This window comes from Pieris brassicae, chromosome 9 (assembly GCF_905147105.1).
Source record: "Pieris brassicae chromosome 9, ilPieBrab1.1, whole genome shotgun sequence".
NCBI classification, from domain to species: Eukaryota; Metazoa; Arthropoda; class Insecta; order Lepidoptera; family Pieridae; genus Pieris; species Pieris brassicae.
This window is the reverse complement of record NC_059673.1, coordinates 4,620,025-4,640,413: the sequence shown is the minus strand read 5'-3', so window position 1 is coordinate 4,640,413 and position 20,389 is coordinate 4,620,025. Positions and strand designations below refer to the sequence as shown.

Sequence of the window (20,389 nt, the reverse complement as noted above, 5' to 3'; positions counted from 1 at the left end):
AAGCGATCGGCTGTCCCATAACAAGTCAGTTTTGTTTTATATACTATTTTTTTTGTTATGTACTAAATTTATTTTATAATAATAACAATAATTTATTGCAAGAATATGGTACAAAAATGTGTAAGGTGGTACAATAGTAAGTTCGCATATTCTACCACACACCATGCCGCGCAAATTTGTCTTTAAAGGAGTTTTACATTTTACATTATTAGTCATATGAATTGATCAATTCTTATATTATTTGTATCGTATATATCATATCATACGTTATTAAATTTATATAAACTACAGTGTCTGACGCAAATAATCATTTATTGAATACTATTTTTTCCAAAGGTCACACAAGTCAATTTTTAAAGACTCGTCGGAAGACTTGTAAGCCTTAATTGCCATACAGAATGTGTTTTTCACAAACAGTTCCAGGTTGATTTTTAGCACAGCCAATTTCTCCCCATGTCTACTTCTTACTTCGAATTCTACTTAAAAATATGTTTCGTGCACAAAAAGAACATTTCTAAAATGTTAGCCTCAGATAATCAATGTTTTGCTTCTATATATTTGTATTTGTAGTTTTGTGTTATGAGCTTATAAATAAAGTTGATAGGAAGAAATAAAACAGAATTTTATAAATCAGATTGCTTTAATTTTAGTTTAATACAAATCGACTCCTACTTACGATAATTTTACGAATAACCGTATTACCCGTTGTTTTTAAATATTTTTTACAAATTTATTCATTTTATTTAGTGACATCTATTACAAATGCCTCCATAGGGGCTTCTTTACAAACTTACATTAGTCTGTTTATCTTAGCTGCAGTCATATTAATTTTTTTAATTATTTTGACTATTTACCACAGGAACACAACTTGGAATGAGAAAAATACTTGATGTAAGAAGCGTGGCACGTCCATGAAGTTTTATAAATACAAATTAAATGCATGGTTATTACGAAAATTCCTAAGTACAGTTTAGCCGTACGCAAACTTGATGCGAGACGACAGTAAATCCACTTCACAATATCTACTAAAACTTTTTTAAACAAAATCGAAATTTGCCTGAATCTCTGGATTTACTTTATGATATAATATTATAGTGATCATTGCTTTGTATGTCTGATTTATTCATGAAACTATATGTAACAAGAAGTGGATTTATGTACCTAAACCAATATTAAACTAAACATGTGAATCTACGCGATCGTATATTACAATTTAAATAAAAGTTATACAAAATCTAACACAATTATTAAAAATATCTTTATATCTGCTTTTATTGTACATAGCAAATCAATACCTTACAAGAAAATAGTTGAATAAGCTTACAATGCCTACAAAAGGCTCGAATAGGCTTTGTGTAGGGTTGAAAGGAAGATAGTATCGGATTTAACAATGTTTAAGATTAAAGCTCTCTATCCATTATCAGCTGTCCATTCAATATGACGTTCTTGGGTATAATTGGTTAAATATACTGTGAATCGTCTTCGGACCAATTCTCCAATGACATCACATCCTTGGAAGGAGGCTGTGTATCGCGAGCAGTTCTATATTTAAATTAATCTATCCATAAATGTGACCGAAGTTTTCCCAATAAAATACATTTTTTTAAATAATAGTAGTTTGCGTCGCTTGATTGTGATTGGTCAACAGCCAATAACCAAGGAAAGCGATTTTTAAACTTTAATGTTGCTTATGATTTTGAATAACGAACTTGACAGGATATAATTAAAATTTGTTTTAGTTAAAAAAACTTCAATCGTATATCGATAGTTTGTAGGTGTGTGCATTTGATACTTTATGGAACGGGGAATTAAAAATCTTAGATTAAATATATTAAAAATTCAGAATAGTTACGTACTCCAGTCAAAATAGGTGGCGCTAAGACCAATACTTTGCGTTGATTGACGTCGATTTTTATGTAACCATTGAATCGATTATCTTGATGCTTGACTTGATATACAGTGTATTAAATCTGATTAAAATTAAACCCCTATTTCGATGGGAGTAAACTCGAAAATCCTTGATATAAAAAACTGTTGACTGTATTATACTTCAAGGTATGATGCGTTAATAAAATTCAAAATACCTGTTTCAAGTTTAAAGCATTTAGTTTCGGTTGTGCTTAGGGTGCATTATGAATTCGATTTGGTCCAAAAAATTTTTTGACAAAGTAGGAATGCGTAAGCGAATGTATGAAAAATATCAAGTTCGGCGACCTTCATTATTATTAGTTCCTATCTATGTAATTGATGCATTAAAATATGGCAGCTTTATTTTCTTATTTAAAAGTACCTGTTATTTCCTAACTAATCCAGTTTTGTCAAATAATAAAACTACGCAAATATTTGAAATGTACCTCGTCCTAGGCAGGTTTAGTTTTTTTTTTAATTTAGATCCATTTACTCATTTTATATTTAACATTTTAGCAAACATTGGATCGCCGTCAACGGGCTCAATAATTCACAACCTCTGAATATTAAATAACTAAGCTTTGAAAATTGGCTGGTTTCCCCAATTGACGGGGCCCAATGTCCCAACATTAACGATACAAATTAACAAAGACACTATTTCGTTTAATTTAACTATAAATCTCTCATTTATGATTTATTTAACCGCCTACAAACGAACTTAAATCGATATTTATAACACGATAATTTTGGCACGTTATTTATCGTACCTTTTAAAAATTTAAGATTTGAAATAACTATATAAAAATCTTAAATAATAACAAATAGGTACAAAGAAGGAAACATATGTCACAATAGATAATAATCGTGATATACCTTCAGCACCAACTGTGAGACTTAAAAAATTACATTAACGCTTTGAAAGAACAAAAAGTATTTAACGGAATACGTTTATAAAAAGATTTTGAAACAATTTAACATTATACTATTTACTTCACTAATTAGTGAGCTTCCTTATTACGTAATTAATGATGTTAACCTATTAAAGAGGGACACGACGACTAGCCTATCACGACATCTATAAGAGCGAAATTGAGGAACGGATATAGATAAAGTACGTCGATACAGTGAGGACTGAGCACTAGAATACTAACGTTTATAGGTGAATCATTTGTTTTGTTTTTCTGAATGAGGTTTTATTGTTTTTCTATATCTTTCTGGTTAATTGGCGGTTACTGTGAATCACAATAAGCTTTAATTATTTCTTGCTGTTGCCGAAACTGTCCGCGAAAAAGACAACAATAACATCAACATAGATTTAATCATTTACGAAGAGTTAAATTCACTATTTAAATGCAGTATGCCCCATCTTGTATGTCAACATTTTTTACACACAAATTCTCTGATATAAATTTTTTATATTTTTATTTTTCTATAAAATGACTAAGCAAGCCTAGAACTTGTGGTAAGTGTACTTCGCGATTAAAACCGTTAACTTAGCTGCTCAGTCCTACACTTCAATACTAATAATGTGACTAGAAGACATGCTACAATCATATAAGGTATTACCGGCAATACTTTATAATTGGTATACAATCTTACACAATACTTTTCATCCACCTTATGAGAATTTCCAAATTGTAACACTGTATATCATTGTACCATGAATTATTATACAAAATACGATACTCAATACATGTAATTATATCTACAATACACGCTAAGTTATAGTAATCAAGTCGTATGATGGGCATAGCCAAAGAGTATGAAATCCTGCAATCCTGCGATTTTAAGTGGTACTCTAAGGTTTCAGCCAGTTTCATCTCAAGATACTACTTGGTTTTGATTTTTGTCTCCAATGTGCTTGGTTCTTATCTTAATGCCACTATTCCAAATTCAAATTGGATATCTTTATCCGATAACCAATTTCATGTAATGGAATCTGGGACCTGATTCCACCTATTTACAATCTTAAACGGCAAGGGGCCGATTAAGATCTTGTTTTGATTATAAATACTGTTATACTATAGTTAGTTTCGGTATCTTATTGTTACATTGAATGATCCATGGTTATTAGAATCAGTCCCCCATATTTACGCTTTCTACTTGAGCTATCGCTTCTACTAATAGCTGACTATTAGCTTATGTACACTATATCTAAGGTAATGTCATCGTCAATGTTCCCACATTTGCATTTTGCAGTGTCTGATTCCCATTAAATTCCATTAATTAGACTGTAGTCGACTACAGATACAATTCCTTTATAATAACACGAATAATTAGTAAGCGAGTGTTTTAAATGCGTTTAGAAATATACATTTTAACAATTCAACATTAATATGTATTAATTCCTATTCAACATCACAATTGTTTTTATGTTGCTCTTAACACTCTAACAGCCGTAGTCAGGGTCGTTAATTAATAGTTTTAGCCATTTAATATCTTTATATTAATTTTAGTAATAAGTCTCAGTTTTTCTATTTTTCTTTATATAGTATTTTCGTAACGATTGCTAAGTTACAATTTCATTAAATCGTTGGAAGAGCGTAGTACCCTGATGTACAGGTCTCCCTAGACTTATTTCGGAGGCTCCAATATATATTTAAACAATGAAAACTTGTTTTTGAAAAACTTACTGAACATTTCTTAGAACAGTCATTAACTAATCGGGAATTCAATTTTGTTGCTGTTATATATGTATATCAGAATCTACTAATAAACGACACTCAATACGGCTCTGTATGACATAGTTTACCGTCTTTCGACTTAATTATAGTATACGTGTATATAGACCACGTATTTGAGTAGTATAATAGTACATATAATTAGAATAGTTACTAAGATTAGTTCTCTCGAAGAATTGCGGTTCGGACCTAGGTTTATTGTTATTGAACGATGATATGAGGTGCTGACAGAAGAACGGCGACTGTCGCGATGATTGTGAATAGTGTAAACACGAAGAGACAGAACCTGCGAAACACAATATCTATAGCTATAAGCCTATAATATATATATATATATATATATATATATATGTTATCAGCAAAGTTATAACAAAACTACGGATATTTCTATCTTCAATTCTTTGTGTATAACACGTCTATAATATTAATTAGGTAATATTACCCAATCAATCTCTAGAGACTGTTGGCCGTATTGGCCTAAGGGCTACAGCGGGTGACTTTCAACTCTGATCTCCGGCTGTGGACCAATGTGCCTATGTGCGCAGTTAACACTCGCTCGAACGGTGAAGGAAAACATCGTGAGGAAACCGGCTTGCCTTAGACCCAAATCTGAGACCAAGACCTAAAAAGATTGGCTGGCTTTTGTTTTTTTTTTCAAGAGTCTAGCTAATCATAGAACTCGAACTCTGTGGTTTACTGGTAAGGTAAAACACGGGAAAAATATATGAGTCTTTTGCATATCAGCCCGAAAGAATGGAAAACTCAGGTTATACGCCATGTTATAGCGTAGCTATATTAGGCCGAAGAGCTTGAGTTAATGTAATGGTCCCAGGAGTTGCAGTATCTTTATGACGTGATAATGTTAACTTTATTTTTTAAATTTAATTATTGTACTAGCCAAGGCTTAAAATTTTGCTCACTCGGGCTTTCTTAGTTTTATAAGCGTGATGTTTTCCTATGTACGTGCCAAGGCTCGTTCAGTTTGTCTTATATGCATGACAATATTTTTTTACTGTCTAAATATATCTTGCTATTATTTGTTAATTTAATTTCAAGATCATTACCTATCAACAACCATCGCAGCAAACTTCCAGTCACTAATCAGCTCCGCCTCTTCATCAGCTTTCTTCATTCGTGCGGTAATGAACTGCAGTTCTCTCAGAATGAGGTGCAATTCACGGTGATGGCCGCTAAGACCACCCCCCACGTCTTCCATCGTTGATGGCCTCACGAACGATCGACGGAAATCCGTTCTAAATATTGAACAGCTGTTAACAAAAATAAATGAATTTTGGGTGAACTAGCGCTATTGCGCAGTAAACAGTTCCCAGTTCGTAAATTAGCAAACGTGCTTTGACGTAAATTGTTAAGCATCTTTAGTTTGACGTAAATTGACAAGTATCGTTAGATGAAGTAGTTTTCAGACCTATTTTTTTTATTAAACAGGGTGCAAACGGTCAGGATGACCACCTGATGTTAAGTGATACCGCCGCCCTTGGAAACTTTCAATACCAGAAGGCTCGCGAGTGCGTTACCGACCATTTAAGAATTGGTACGCTCTTTTCTTGAAGGACTCTAAGTCAAATTGGTTTGGAAATACTTCAGTGGGCAGCTGGTTCCACTTAGCGTCGAGGTAATACGGGTGGAATTTCGTATTCTGCCTGGACGTCCGATGATAAAACTCAGCTGCAGGTATTAATTCCAACAACATCTCTAAACACTCTTCATGGTGAATTCGGTAGAAGATGCAGAGTGACCCCACATCACTACGCAACGCCAAGGGATAAAGCCACTCGGAGACGGATTGGTCATCGACGATTTGAACAGCTCTTCGTTGAATTCGGTCAAGTGGCAGGAGCTGGTATTGGGGCTCCCGCCCAGCGGTGAGAACAGTATTCCATGTGGGGCCAAATTTGCTCTTTATAGAGTTGAAAGCGGTGGCCCGGAGTGAAGTACCATCTCGCCTTGCTGAGCATACCAAGCTTTTTGGAAGCTAAGCCTTTCCCTCCAAATGACCCCGAAACTGAACGTCGTTCGATATGTCAACGCCAAGTTGACATATGATTCCGATGCTGGCTGTGGCTTTAAGAAGAGTGTCTTTGAAAAGAGGAGTAGCGGCAAAGGGTGTTTTTTTCGCGGAAAACGGACAAATTTGTGTCTTCTTGGGGTTAAATTGGACTAGGTTTAGTCTACCCCAGTCCGAGACTCCACTTCACACACAAGTTTGTTCCGGTACTCATCGAAAACTGCCCGACCAGTGTAAAGAGTATCCCCAGTGCTGTCATCCGAATAGCAATGAATTAGCCGCTAGCGCGTAGGTATACAAGAAGGTCACCAGACGAACGACCGCGACGAAAGCCGTACTGATAATCGCTAATCAGCTGGTGGCCCTCTAGATACCTCAAGCGCTGGCCATTAATAATGGATTCCATTATTTTGGAGAACAAGGAGATTATAGTACTCAAGTAAAAAGTGGTGCAATATTAATATACTTTGTATAACTGATTTTTTTTGTGTACGTACACTATGTACGCGCGTGTATACTTCAACCTAATATATTCTTTATCTAATAGTTCTTACTTTTATTTCATAGATTTTAGATATATTATGTATTACTGGCAAGGTAACTCTTACCCGGGTCCTAAGTTGCCCGTCGAAGCAGTACTGTTCGGCGGTGGAGGCACATGTCTAAAGTCATCATCTATATCTAATACATTAGCTAAGAGAGATTTGGAAGAACGCTCCTTTAGTTCTAATTCTCGCATCCTATTAGACATCATTATTGTTTTTCTAGTTATTTTTTTCCCTGGTCTCGACATTCGCAAGATCCATGGCAGCCATTGTAGGAACACAGTTTTTATCTGTAACAAAATTTCTAAACTATAGTAATACCATCTAAGAATAAAGATTTTTATTAATGACTTTCAGTATCAATTATATGTATTTTAAATGTTATACTTACCCATTGTGGCATTTCGTGGATATCAGCAGTTCGATGGTGATAGTTTAAAACTACTACTGTCAGAACTACTGATGAAGCGACCATGAACATGATGCAATTGAAGTACGTCCCTATTATAAAAAGAAAACACAAATTAAACCATTAATTATTACTTAAGAAGTTATTTTTCAACTGTTAAGCTTTGTAATATCATTAAACAATAATTATTATTTTGAAATACAATTTGTACTATTAATAAAAGTAAACAAAAGCAATTAAAACTTCCGATTATTAAACCGATTTAAATGTTTGTATGTAAGAAATATAAGCCATGCAAAACGCAAATTTGAAGCATGCAAGGAAAGCTAATTTGTTAATACCTGTTTAGCCAAATACGATTTAAATTTAATTTTATGTTATGCATATTTAAAACTGTGCAATAATAGCTAGAAGTGGCAAAGTTCATAAGCAAAGAGATTTTTCTGACAATACGCTTTTGTTAGACAGTACTTTTGATGCAGACCGGCTGACCGGCCTATCCAGGAGATACTTGGAGGATGGGCCCTCTACCCTCTACGTCGCATTCAGTCGACAACCCGCTATTTTACTTCGAACTGTTTAAACATCTACAAGCAAAACCATTCCCGCATATTTTAAGCTTCTTTGCAAAAGTCAATTAAGGAGAGTTGTGCTTTATTTCTTTGTTTAAAACATGCGTTATCGTTATCTGACGTCAGTAGTCACCAGTGCTACTTTGGAAATTAAATGAGCTTAGGATTGATAGACAGTATGAAGTAGTACTTTAAGACATTACAAGAAGATTCCTTTCGATTAAGAAGACTAATCGGAAATCTAATGCAATTGGCCGTTCCTTTAAGCAAAGAATTAGATATGGGATCTAAAGTTTGATTAATTTTTATTTACAAGCAAAACTGATCTCTATTTAGGCTTTATTCGAGAATGAGTAGAGGAATTTCGTGAAAACTTTTCCTCGTCGCTCAATCTTCGACTTTCGTTTAGTGAAAATTTAGAAGAATTTTAGCGTAATTTTACAGCGATCGCCGTTTCTCACCTATTAGGGGGATCGCCTCTGACGTTTTAGTGATGACGTGCCCCACCAATAGAGAGAAAACAGTTTGTGACAGGAGAATTGTAACACCTGCAAAGATGAACATATAATCTATGATAATTATCGTCTACGTTTCCATAGTAATAGCAATGGATTCCCCCGATAACGACACCTATCTATACACAGTTCCTGTGTGTGTGCAGAGTTGGTACAGGGCTCAAGTAAAACCATAAACAGAACAGAAACATGCAGAAACTATTTTAGATATTTTTTTTAAATTTAGTTTTATGTTTTAAAGGGAAGAGTACAGTAACAGCCAAGCCCAAGTTGCCCTCCAAGTATCTAAACTGTTATATACAATATAATACAACACCTAAATACAATATAATACCCTGGAATCGATTGCGTTAAAATAAAGTTACAAAAATTAAAAAAAACTTACCTCAAGCTTAAAGAGTAAGAAAATTGAAATTTAACAACCATGCCATGCATTGAGTATACATTTAAGTTAATCATTGAGAAATAATAAATAGATGCTAATGTGTTCATTTGTTGCACTGCCAATTTCCGAGGCATTATAAAATATATATAATTTCGCGCAGAAACGCCACAAAACGTTAGATAGTATGTTTACACGTAGCCAAGAATAGGTGTGTAAAAAGTCATATAACCTGAAGGCTTATCATTAAGTCATTTAATTAAGTTAAGGGATACTCTAGAGTTAAGTGATTGAAAGGATCACGAAATCGATTCCAAGACATTGAAACAAATTTAAAAAACTATTAAAATTAACCAAAATAAAGCGTTACATATCTTCAAAAGATAAACACCTATAATATCAATAATCTTACAAGCCAAGCGCATAACAAACTTATAAATTGATACAGAAAAGTTTAATCTCAACTATCGATACGTTTACTCCTTGTAATGTTTTAAAATGTATTTTATATTTTTATTTAACGGAAGGAAATGATAATGACAGTTTAGAATTAAAAACGGATAAAACGTAAAGATATAAAGAAAAATATAAAGATAGTGAAAAACAAATTGGGATGAAAGGAAGAAACAATTCGGACGCGCAAGGTGTGGGTAGTGTACCTAACAGGGGAATTGCGTCGGAAACTTGCGGCAGGGTCTCAGCCACCAGGTTGAGAAACACCGTCAGCGATAGAAGAATAGTGACTCCTGAAATCAAACACATCGTTAACCCTGCCTCGACCACATTACACAACTCTCCATTTTGCTCCTTGATAGATGATTGCGTTGAACGAAGTGCTTCTTAATGACGCTGACGATGTCAATTCTAACACATAGTGTACACGATTATCTAGTGCTAATGACGTACGCTGCTTTGTTTTAATCTTGTACAAGATAAATTAAAGTAATAACTCTTTATTAAAAACATATTTGCTTCAGTTGTAAATTCTGTTCTTTATTTAAACAGCGTACGTACGGCTTACTATCACATCCTATGGTTTACTGTACCAATGACAGGCACCGCGTCTGAAGTTGTAGGCATCTTTTCAGCAACCAGGTTCAGAAATACAGTCAACGACAACAATATCGTCACACCTGTTGATACCAGTTACCGACAATTCATGGAATAGATGTAAAAGAGAAAATTAACTAAACATTTCATTTCAAAATACCCTGAAATTGTATTTAAGTTCCGATGGAATTCACACTTACCGAGTGTTAGTTTTTCTCCTGAATCTGGTGGTAATGTGAAGCCCAGAAGAGCCATTGAAGATATAAGTACACACGGTACTATCAAATTGAAGAAGTAGTATAACGTCCTTCTTCTTATCATTATTGTAAACGTCACATCTACATATGGTTCTGGGCAACATGCATATGTTATTGTGTTCTTTTTTCCAGGCATCCCTGCAAAGTATATTGTAAATCGGCTAGGTTGCGAAAAATAATGTGAAATCTAGTTACTAATGAATGAAGTTTCTCTAAAAGATATGGTGACGTAATAGTCGTATATCAAATAGGCAAAATCTTTGCCATGACTTAATGCGGTTTCATACTAGCGTATTGTCTGAGCATATACGGTCGTTTCAGCATAAGCGATTACACGCGCGCTACCGCTAATACTGGCCTATTTCGGCGTGTTCGCTCGAACCTGATGTGGTGTTGTGCCAGTATCAACATGGATTCGAAGAAACGCTGTTTTTTGATTATACGAGCTTAGAAGCGCGTCAACGCTTGTACGAGTTGAGCGTGTGCCTTTACGAGCCAAATTTATACGCGCGTAAAAAAGCTATAGTTTATGTATTTAGTAGTTTAGTTCTTAAAACTAGATTTATATTATAGACAACAAGCAAGAAATTCTTCCACTAATTTCACCATAGTGTTTGTACATACAATAATTGAAATATATTTCTTTTTAATAACCTTTTCCCGCTAATATTTAACCGGTTATATACAAAAATCGATTTAGAATTGTATCCATCATAAAGTGGAAGTAACAACCACTGTTTTGTTTATAAGATTGTAATTACCTATTAAATACCATTCTCCGTTTGTGATGAAGTCTGAAAGGTCACCTCCAGATTCGTCCTTTAGCACCAGATCCAACTATCAAGAAATATGCATTAAAAAAAGAAATCCATGACTACCATATAACATGCTCTGCCATGCCTATCGTACGGGGAAATGTGAGAACCAAATACGAAATAGTGCTAGGTTTCAAGGATTAAACCAATTGTTTTCTAACCAAATTTCATGCGGTTTACATTGACGATTAAATAACACTGCCATATGGTACGCAGCAAAAAATGGAAGCAAGAATTCTAAAAAACTGAAACACACAACGAAATAGTTAGACTTAGTTATATGGTTTATAAAACTACAAAATGCAACTAGACTTGCGCAACCGTATGGCAGATAAAATAGAATTTATTGTGAATTTATTTCTTTTGCACCATGCAAAATAGTACATACAAATCATTAGGATAATAATAATTATCCTCCTGGTTTCTCACATGGTTCCCTTAACTTTCAACTCTCTTTTTACATAGTCTTTTGCTTGACATTAGACGATATTTTGGCAACTTGTTCCAAACAGCTTATTAATGCTCATTACTAATATTAGAAAGATTGAAAGGAATGCGCTGGTAAAATCACCGAGCCGTAGAAAAAACAGACGAAGAGTAAAAGCGTAACAAGCTTGAATTTTTTTACTACACCCGGCTTATTAATTAGATTTTTATATGCATGAAAATTCAAAGAGAAAGTACTCACATTTAACATATGCAAATATTTTTCTTTACCATCTTTTTCATATTACGCTTGTTTTGAACACGAATATATACTTTTGCTTTTAACTTTAACATTCAAACATCGTTTCAGCTTAAACCTCTTATCGACTGGATTACTTATTTTGCTTTATTCTATCTCAAAATCTGAATTCAAAAATGGAATTGAAATGGCATTTCCGCTTTTGTTTATGATGATTTGAATATACGAAACCGCCGTTTAAATTTAAAATAAGAACGATATCGGCAAGTACCTGGTTGCCATCGTAAGTCCAGCTACCAAACTTCATGTCACAGTGTTGGTCGTCGAAGGGAAACCAGGTGATGTCTATCTTGCATGTGCTCTTGAAAATGCCCGGGGGCACGTACAGGCAACTGCCGTTGTTTCTGACCACCACATTCGTCTGGTACGTCCCGTCAAAACCCTCGTCAGCACTATTGAACAATGCGCATAACGTACTACAGTTATAGACCATTGATGCCTATAATATTATATCTGCTATAAGAAGCTATAGCAATTATTGACTCAAAATAAACTCTATCGTATTAATCTTTTTTTATAACATATATGTGCAATACATAAAATATGTAATAAAAATACTGTTTATTTGTTATGTATGCCGTTAATACATATTAAATTAGTTATATCTAGACTGTAAGGGAGAACTAGTCGTAATCAAAATATTATTTCAACAGCATTAAACTCTATTATTAACATTTCAAGAAATATGTTATTATAATATATTCATATCTTTACCCTGAAAGAGGTGATTTGGATAAATATTTAAAATTATTCATAAAACACCCTCATAATCTCTCAACAAATCTTTAAAAAAAGATGAATATTTCAAGCAAAATGGTGCTATTTTATCTACAAAATCGTTTAAGATTCAATTAAAATTACAGAAAAGTGATTTTAAAATAAAATGTATAAAAAAATTATTTTAAAGAGTACATTAATTTCTAACGGAATATTAACAAAATCAACGTCTATTTGTGTCAAGCGAAATAAAGTAGCTTTATATTATTTATTTAGTGCTCAGGTTTTATCGGGACGTTATTTATGTTCAGTCAACGATAAAATATATCGTAAAATTAAATCTCTTTATCATTAAATGTTTAAATCATTCCTTCGCTTATACAGATGTTTCTTTGTGCGACTGACATTGAGAAATGAACTCACAAATTTTCACAACATGGTGTGAATTACCTTTTTAATCAATAAATAACGACAAACGCCGCATATAATCGACTAAATTATTTATTTTACTTCTTTATATATGTTATTTTAACAATAACATAGCATCTGTAGGGCATCATAGGCCTTGAATATCTGATAAGCGAAACAATGACCGTGGTGTTTCAAATCAGCGACTGTAATGCCGTGTACGTTATTATGGCAACACGAAGCAGGAGGTCCACTCACGCAAACGATTCTTACTTTAACAAGTACCAATCGTAAATCGGCTGGACCTCCTACTGAGTTGTCATACGTTCTGAAAAAAATGTGTCTTACTAGACTGCTCTGAGGTAATCGCATTGCTTCACAAAGAACTGTTCACTAAGTCAGATACATTGCTTTTGCACTACTGAAAGTGATTTTAAATAGAAAATTATTTCTTTATACTAATAACTCTCATAGTTCGGAGGTAAAATTATGATCCAAATGGCGTCTAGGATTAAAAAATTTCATATGAGAAGTACATCTTATTCTATATACTAGAATCTATATGGCAAGTTCATTATTAAATTTTCTTTTGTTGTTTGTAATATTTAGAAAATTAGATGCGTTTTACTCTCAGCAGCAGTCCCGAGACGTTAAATATGTTGTTAGGATATTTTCAAGCAATGTTTTATTTCATAAAATGCAAGCAAAGCTTATTTTATGAATAAAATTATATGCAGGTTATCGTGCATACGTTTAGAGTGAAAATAAAGTAGTTTGAATACTGACCTCTTGTAAGAAAACGTTTATATGTAAAACTATAATGTTAATTGGATAAATATTGTAAATGTATTTGTTATTTCAACTACTTAATAGGTATGTATATATAATTAACATAGTTACTTACTAAGATATTTATACAACTATTCAAAGAAATTTAACTCAAAGAACAAATGTATGTAAAAAAAATGTTAGTAAAAATTCTGTTTGCTACACATTTGTCGTAGCTTCACCGTAGCAACAACGTAGCAGTGTGTAGTGCGTAAAACATTATACACCTATATTTACATTGTTTCTTTAAATATAAAGAGCATAGCCGTGGGCTTCATTAGCTACTCATTTGAATTAAACGTTAAATTACAACTCTTGTTTAGTTGCACTTAAAATCTATGTAAATGAATAAACAATGAGCAAATTTGGTGCAAATTTAACACGAGCCAGCTGGTAGTAGGAGGTTGTATTCATGAATTGTATAGCGCGTCAGTTTGGACGTATGCCAGCATATTTTATTATGCCGCCTGTCACAACGTACCGAATAGAATCTTGTAAACATTGCAAGCGGTCAGTGATGTTCGGAATAAAAGTCAGACGTTTGGATAAGCATTAAGTATTCTGAAACCGATTCTTGGTGAATAAAGGATTTTATTGTTTGGATTTACGTTAGCTTTGTACAAACTTGCGGTTGAATTTACGTGTGAATCTACTTTACGTTAGTTCTATGAACTATGGTAAAGTTATAAGAACCTAAAAGAGCATGTTGTGTTAAGCCCGTTGTAGTTTTCACGTGGGTTGCTTTTTTGTACATAACTGCTATTCTCCAAATGTTACACATGTTATAATGAGTATTTTCTTAATGCCAAGGAAAATTAATTAAAGTTTATTGTAGATTTTAATTCGTGAAACTGAAATTTATGTCAGGACTGAAAAAGCCTATGCCACATTTACAATTAAAGTCTTATTAAACCTATTTTCACAGTAAATCAGAAAAGAAATATCACACTTTGGTGTAAGGATTCCCACTGTAGTGGAACACCAGAAAAACTGTAAACAAGGCAGCGGGTTGCTATTACAGAAATCTGTAAGTGATTCCGAGACTTGCTTATCAAATACCCTACAGTTTTGGACGACATCCAAAGCTCTAGTCTAGAACCAATTTGTTACCTCACAACTTTTTTCAATGTATTGTATTGAATTCATTTATTCTTTGTGAAACATAGTAAAATAAAATTATATTTTATATATATTACATTGCGGTACACTTCTTAATATTATTTTAATATTCTTTCAACTTCAAAACGTCTTTATTAAGACAGATATCGGTAACAAGCGTTCTTATTCATAATGTATGTATATTTTATCAGGTTTAAGTTTTTGTCGAGTGTAAACCGCTAATCTGCTAAGGTTTAGTATTATTAAGTATTTAAATTCGTTAATATCGATCTATCCAAGCCGTTAAATTCCGTTTGCTCGTTATTTGAAATTCATAGAAGCCAGTTAAGCGGTTTTAAATGTACAATTAAGTTTTATTCGCCATTTACGGGATCAAGCACCTTTATAAGTATAAGTGGTGTTATCGTTTGATGTGGGTTTGTGAATTAGAATTATTTTAGCAATTTGTATACATAATATTTCCTTTGATCAAACATTTTTGCGTCGTTTGAGTGGTTTCTCTGACCACGATTGTAGATCTCAAATCCTTGTGTAAATAATGCTATAGATTTTAATAATTAAAATGAATTCAATTCCATCTCTTTATACTTAGTATTTAAAATTCTAAAAGTTTGTGCGTATATAATTAAGACACGTACACATACCTTAATTACAAATACTTTATTGCTATATTGTTATTCTATTTAATTTTATGTCCTATATCTCATTTTTTTTTATTTTAGTCGTTAAACTAGAAAACTTTTTGCTCCTAAGTATAATGTTATTATTGTATATACTACACAATATACAGAAAGATAGAAACAGTGGAATCATTTGATATTCTACCGTCACAGATTTTTGTATATTTAATATATTAAATAAAGAATAAATAGACATATACTTAAAATAATGCTTACTGTATGTATTTAAACCAACGGATTTTTTTAAGAAGGTGTAACTTGATATACAAAATTGTTTTCGGTGTATATATTAACTGTATTAAGATTCACAATAGTAAATTTTTTAAGTACTTGGCTACTAATAATGCATTTATGAATGTGTTCCATAAGCTTTAACAATAAAGCCGTCTTTCGTTTAGCCAAATAAGGTACAGTGATGTAAAAGTGATATATCTGTATAATCGTATCAATACCTAAATGTATTACTGCGAATACTTCAACGAATGAATGAACTTAAAAGTATTACAAACCCCCTTAGAATAGAGAATTTAGTTACTAACGTATTTGAATTTACAAATAATTTTAAATAGAACAACAGAAATATAAGACAATTCTAAATATAATTATTGTACAAGTTTATAGGCTAAACTGGATTACACCAGTAAATAAACAATATATCAATACATTTAAGCCATATGTATTGCCAAAATTTGATAATTTACAAGTGTAAATTATCAAATTTAAGTAAGTACTTAGCCATATGATCTAACACATATAACATATACATGTATAATATATACGGGCGTAGAAATCACATTAACAATTCACCAAAACTTTGCATTTAGTTTTAACTGATTGTTCATTTGGTGTGGTTTAATCCAGTTCAGCTTTCATAAACTTGTACAATTATTAACTTTGGAATAGTCTTATCTTTCTGTTGTTCTATTTAAAATTATTTGTGAGTCATACACGTTAGTTAACTTTTTATTTTGCTTTGTTAGTTTTTAATCAAATATCGTCGACATCAACTAATTGTCAATTAATTTTAATTTATATTTATAATGTAAGATGTATAACAATAAGTATTATTTTCTTCAAGAAAACGGCACAATGAATTTGTTATTAATATTATAATTAAATATATCTTATTTTATGTTAGTATCAGAAGGCCTTTTCCAATATGTAATAAGTAAATATAAAAGGCTTCTTACGTACGCGCCAATTCTATATGTACTCAAAACTTTACTCTTTGTTAGAGGAAAAAATGAGCTTAGAAATATCATGTGAGAGTGAGAAAATCCTTTTATTTGTATTCACACCCGTTTGCATTCTATTTGTGCAAATGTGCACAATATGTGAATCCTTCGTTATTTTAATTTATTTTATTCATGCATAGTATATTCTTTATAATGTTCTTTTTAATCCTAAAACTTTATGTTCCTTTCTGGCGGTAGTTTTGATTTGCGTTCTAATACTTGAAAGTGCTACTTATAAAACTGAATTCTTTCACTGAATTAAGGAAATTACTATATTTTGAACTAGAATCAAAGGATTGCTGATTATTGCGTTATTTTTGTTCTATCATATATACTTCATTTAAAATTTAAACTCACTTTCATCCAAATGAACTAAATGTATAATAAAATTTAATAAAAGTCTTCAACGCAACATCATAAATAGTGAAAATAAATTGTATTATTATTTTGGCGATATTCCAATTTGGTTACGGCATTTAAACATTTTAATTTTTCTAGTAAAAACTGAGTTAGTTGCCAAGTAAAACGCGACCAGAAATTATTTCATTTGCGTAATTACTTTATTTGCTAGATTTCTTTACAAGTTAACTTTAAAACCAGCTCTTTGTCTCGGTCATCGGTTTTACTCCGCTTTTTCTTGAAGATATCAAACAACTATATAAATTCTCTATATAACTACAATGAAAGCTCATACAGGAACAAAACAAGAAACAATTATATAATTACAATTATTCCTCTTTATAATACTGCTATAGAAAACAGTCCTGGCCTTAAACAGAGATTACATATTACAGAGACGCCCACTCTTAAACTATCAACAGGCCATTTAAATGCAAATAGCAGTTCCTCTCTCAGACCATTAAAGTTAAATGTTTGAAGTCGAAATTCACGTTGTCAGGTAAACGTAGTAGTGGCTTGATATTCATTTTATACAGTGGGTTCAGAGATTACACACATTTATTCGTTAGTAAAAAAGTTAAGCTTAAGGTTGGCTTGGACGAGATGCTTTTGGAGTTAACTGAAATTTGGTTAGGCCTTTACACATATAATGAATATTGACATAAATAGTATTAATTATACTTTTATTGAATAGTTATTTAACTAAAGTCTACTCTTGAAACTAGTTTGTATTTGTTATATTTCGCACCTAACGGCTTTTGCTTACTGTATAAAATATGATCTGATTTCCTTGTAACAAAAATATATAATTAAAATCGCGGTATCGCGGTATAGTGAAAATTAAATAATCAAATTCAACCAAGCCGATGCCTAAGGTAAATAATATGACAGTAGAAGCGAGAGAAATATGAGACGACGTTAGCAAGGAGGTTTGTCCTACTCCTTCGAACAATTGTGATGTAAATGAACATATAAGATTTCATTACTTATTACAAATAAAATGTCTCTATTGCGGTGTAAATACCTAAATTAATTAGTTACCCCAATTGTCAGTGCCATTACGACGAAACATTGAACTCGTGTTTACTCTCGGTGAATAAATTTAATAAGTCCCCGAGTTTAAACCTGTCTTCGACCTGTTTATGACTACGTATCTAACTGGCTGCCAGCCAGCTTCATAGAGATAAAAATATTAATCCTTTTACATACGATTTAACACTTTACGATAAATATTTAAATGTTAGACGTTTTTTAAGTCATAGCGTATAGTTGACCACAATTTTTTTTTACGTGTTATTACGTGTGTGTAATGTTTTTACGTGTACAGTGTGTTCTTAATGTGAGAGTAAACCTGATATAAACCTTCCAAATACTATGACTAGGAACTGATCAGTTGACTAACAATAAAGGAGATTCAAATTGTAGGCAACTTTTGGACAATTTGGATATTTGTGACTCGTGCATAATGCATGTATTCGAAAAGAACAAATTTATGAATTTGTGTCGGTTAAGACCATCTAAAATTAACATAGGCACGTTGCAATATATAGTTTTGTAGCCGATTAAATAAGGGATTATCTCAAATCACATAACACGTTGGGATTTTTCATATATCTTCTAGAACTCTCTTCGATACTTTTCGAATACAATCTCATTTTAACGGCGATTTTATTCGCTCGCCAAATCGATCTAAAGTATCCTAATACAATTTAACCGTTATCGTGGTTAACATGTACCGTTTGGGAAATAAACTCCAATATTTTATGGTGAATATATTGCCTCTCAGCTCCCAAATGTGAAATATTAAATGATTGAATGAAATTGATAGCAGTAATGTAAGGAATGTTAGCTCATCTACGGCTTCATGAAATATCGATAGCCATTTTCATGTCTCTAGCGAATCTTTATAACGTCTTTAAAGTTCAGTAACATATATGACCGAAGTGATTATATTGGTAATACGTACATAATATTTAAGTCAGCACTAGGGACTGATAATTAATCGCAGTGGCGCTACAGCTGCGACGAAGTAGTACTAATTGGTAATTCGTTTTTGAGGGATATACCAAAGGCGAATTTTTATAAATCTATTTTAGATATATTCAGACAAAACCTTGCTGCAAGTACACTATTACTTTTATTTTATTGATACGTGAGTAGCCCGCCCTATTATAATATTAATACCTTACCAATGACTGTTCAGTCATTCGAATTTTCAACGTGTTTGAAATTCGAACACTTACGCTATATAGATTTCAGTATGCGAATTTCAAACGTATTCGAAAATTGAATAAATACCAGTGTTTCACCGTCTTTTTAACTTTCTGATAACGTAGTAAAGCATGTGTTGCTATAAGAAAAATATTTATTCAAATCTCAAGACGTTTGAATGGTAATAATGAATAATATAAATGTAAATGCCTTACCAATTCCGTATATAAGTCTGTAAGAGAAGTTGAATTTCAAATAAAACGCATGCAACTTTATTGTACCTGTTATACATGAGTACATCCGGTTTCCACAATTTATTCGGCGTTATTCTCAGGTCTTTAACTCCGCCGTAGTCGCTGTCATTCCATCTTAAGTTGTAGTCATTCCATTCCTGTCACACGCATTTAAAATACACATGAGTGATAGGGTTAAATACATTTTATAAAAATAGAAAATGCATTTATAAAAGTGATATTGAGGTTTGGTAGCAATGTTGAAATACTTTTTTATTATGAAATTTATTTCATTTAAAAGCTCTAAGCACTATAGTTATATTGAATAAGTTTTAAGTATTTTTATATAATAGTGGTTGCCTGGAAGAGATCGTTCTAAGGCGATAAGGCAGTAGCCCTGCTTTTCATTTAATTATGTCCATTGTATATTTCTGTATTATTATCATTTATTTAAATCTGTACACGGACTACGTAATGATCATTTTATAGTAATAGTAGACTGGTAACTCGATAAGTTTCAAAATTGCCCCCAACTAATCAAGGCTGGCTGAAATATGCTGTGAAACAATAACGCAACGTTTAGATAGCTCCAACAAAGCGCTCGCAAACACGACCTCTATATTACAAAAGTTTTCAACTTTGATAACAGTAACA

At 32.4% G+C, this 20,389-nt stretch overlaps 1 protein-coding gene across 3 annotated transcripts in view; it reads right to left on the bottom strand.

Annotated features, from left to right (window-relative positions):
- Positions 1-672: 672 nt before the first annotated feature.
- LOC123714005 (neuronal acetylcholine receptor subunit alpha-7) overlaps positions 673-20,389 on the bottom strand; it is a 75,123-nt gene continuing 55,406 nt past the window's right edge. For 2 of the 3 annotated variants that reach the window (XM_045667991.1, XM_045667989.1), the window contains 9 exons: positions 19,784-19,893; positions 12,117-12,297; positions 11,107-11,182; positions 10,289-10,483; positions 9,698-9,784; positions 7,552-7,661; positions 7,224-7,450; positions 5,654-5,857; positions 673-4,875 (listed from right to left, as the gene is read on the bottom strand). In XM_045667991.1, the coding sequence (XP_045523947.1) occupies positions 4,791-4,875; positions 5,654-5,857; positions 7,224-7,450; positions 7,552-7,661; positions 9,698-9,784; positions 10,289-10,483; positions 11,107-11,182; positions 12,117-12,297; positions 19,784-19,893 (1,275 nt within the window). In that variant the 3' untranslated portion in view covers positions 673-4,790. The remainder of the gene's footprint in view (positions 4,876-5,653; positions 5,858-7,223; positions 7,451-7,551; positions 7,662-9,697; positions 9,785-10,288; positions 10,484-11,106; positions 11,183-12,116; positions 12,298-19,783; positions 19,894-20,389) is intronic. The other variant, XM_045667990.1, reaches the window with a different exon arrangement.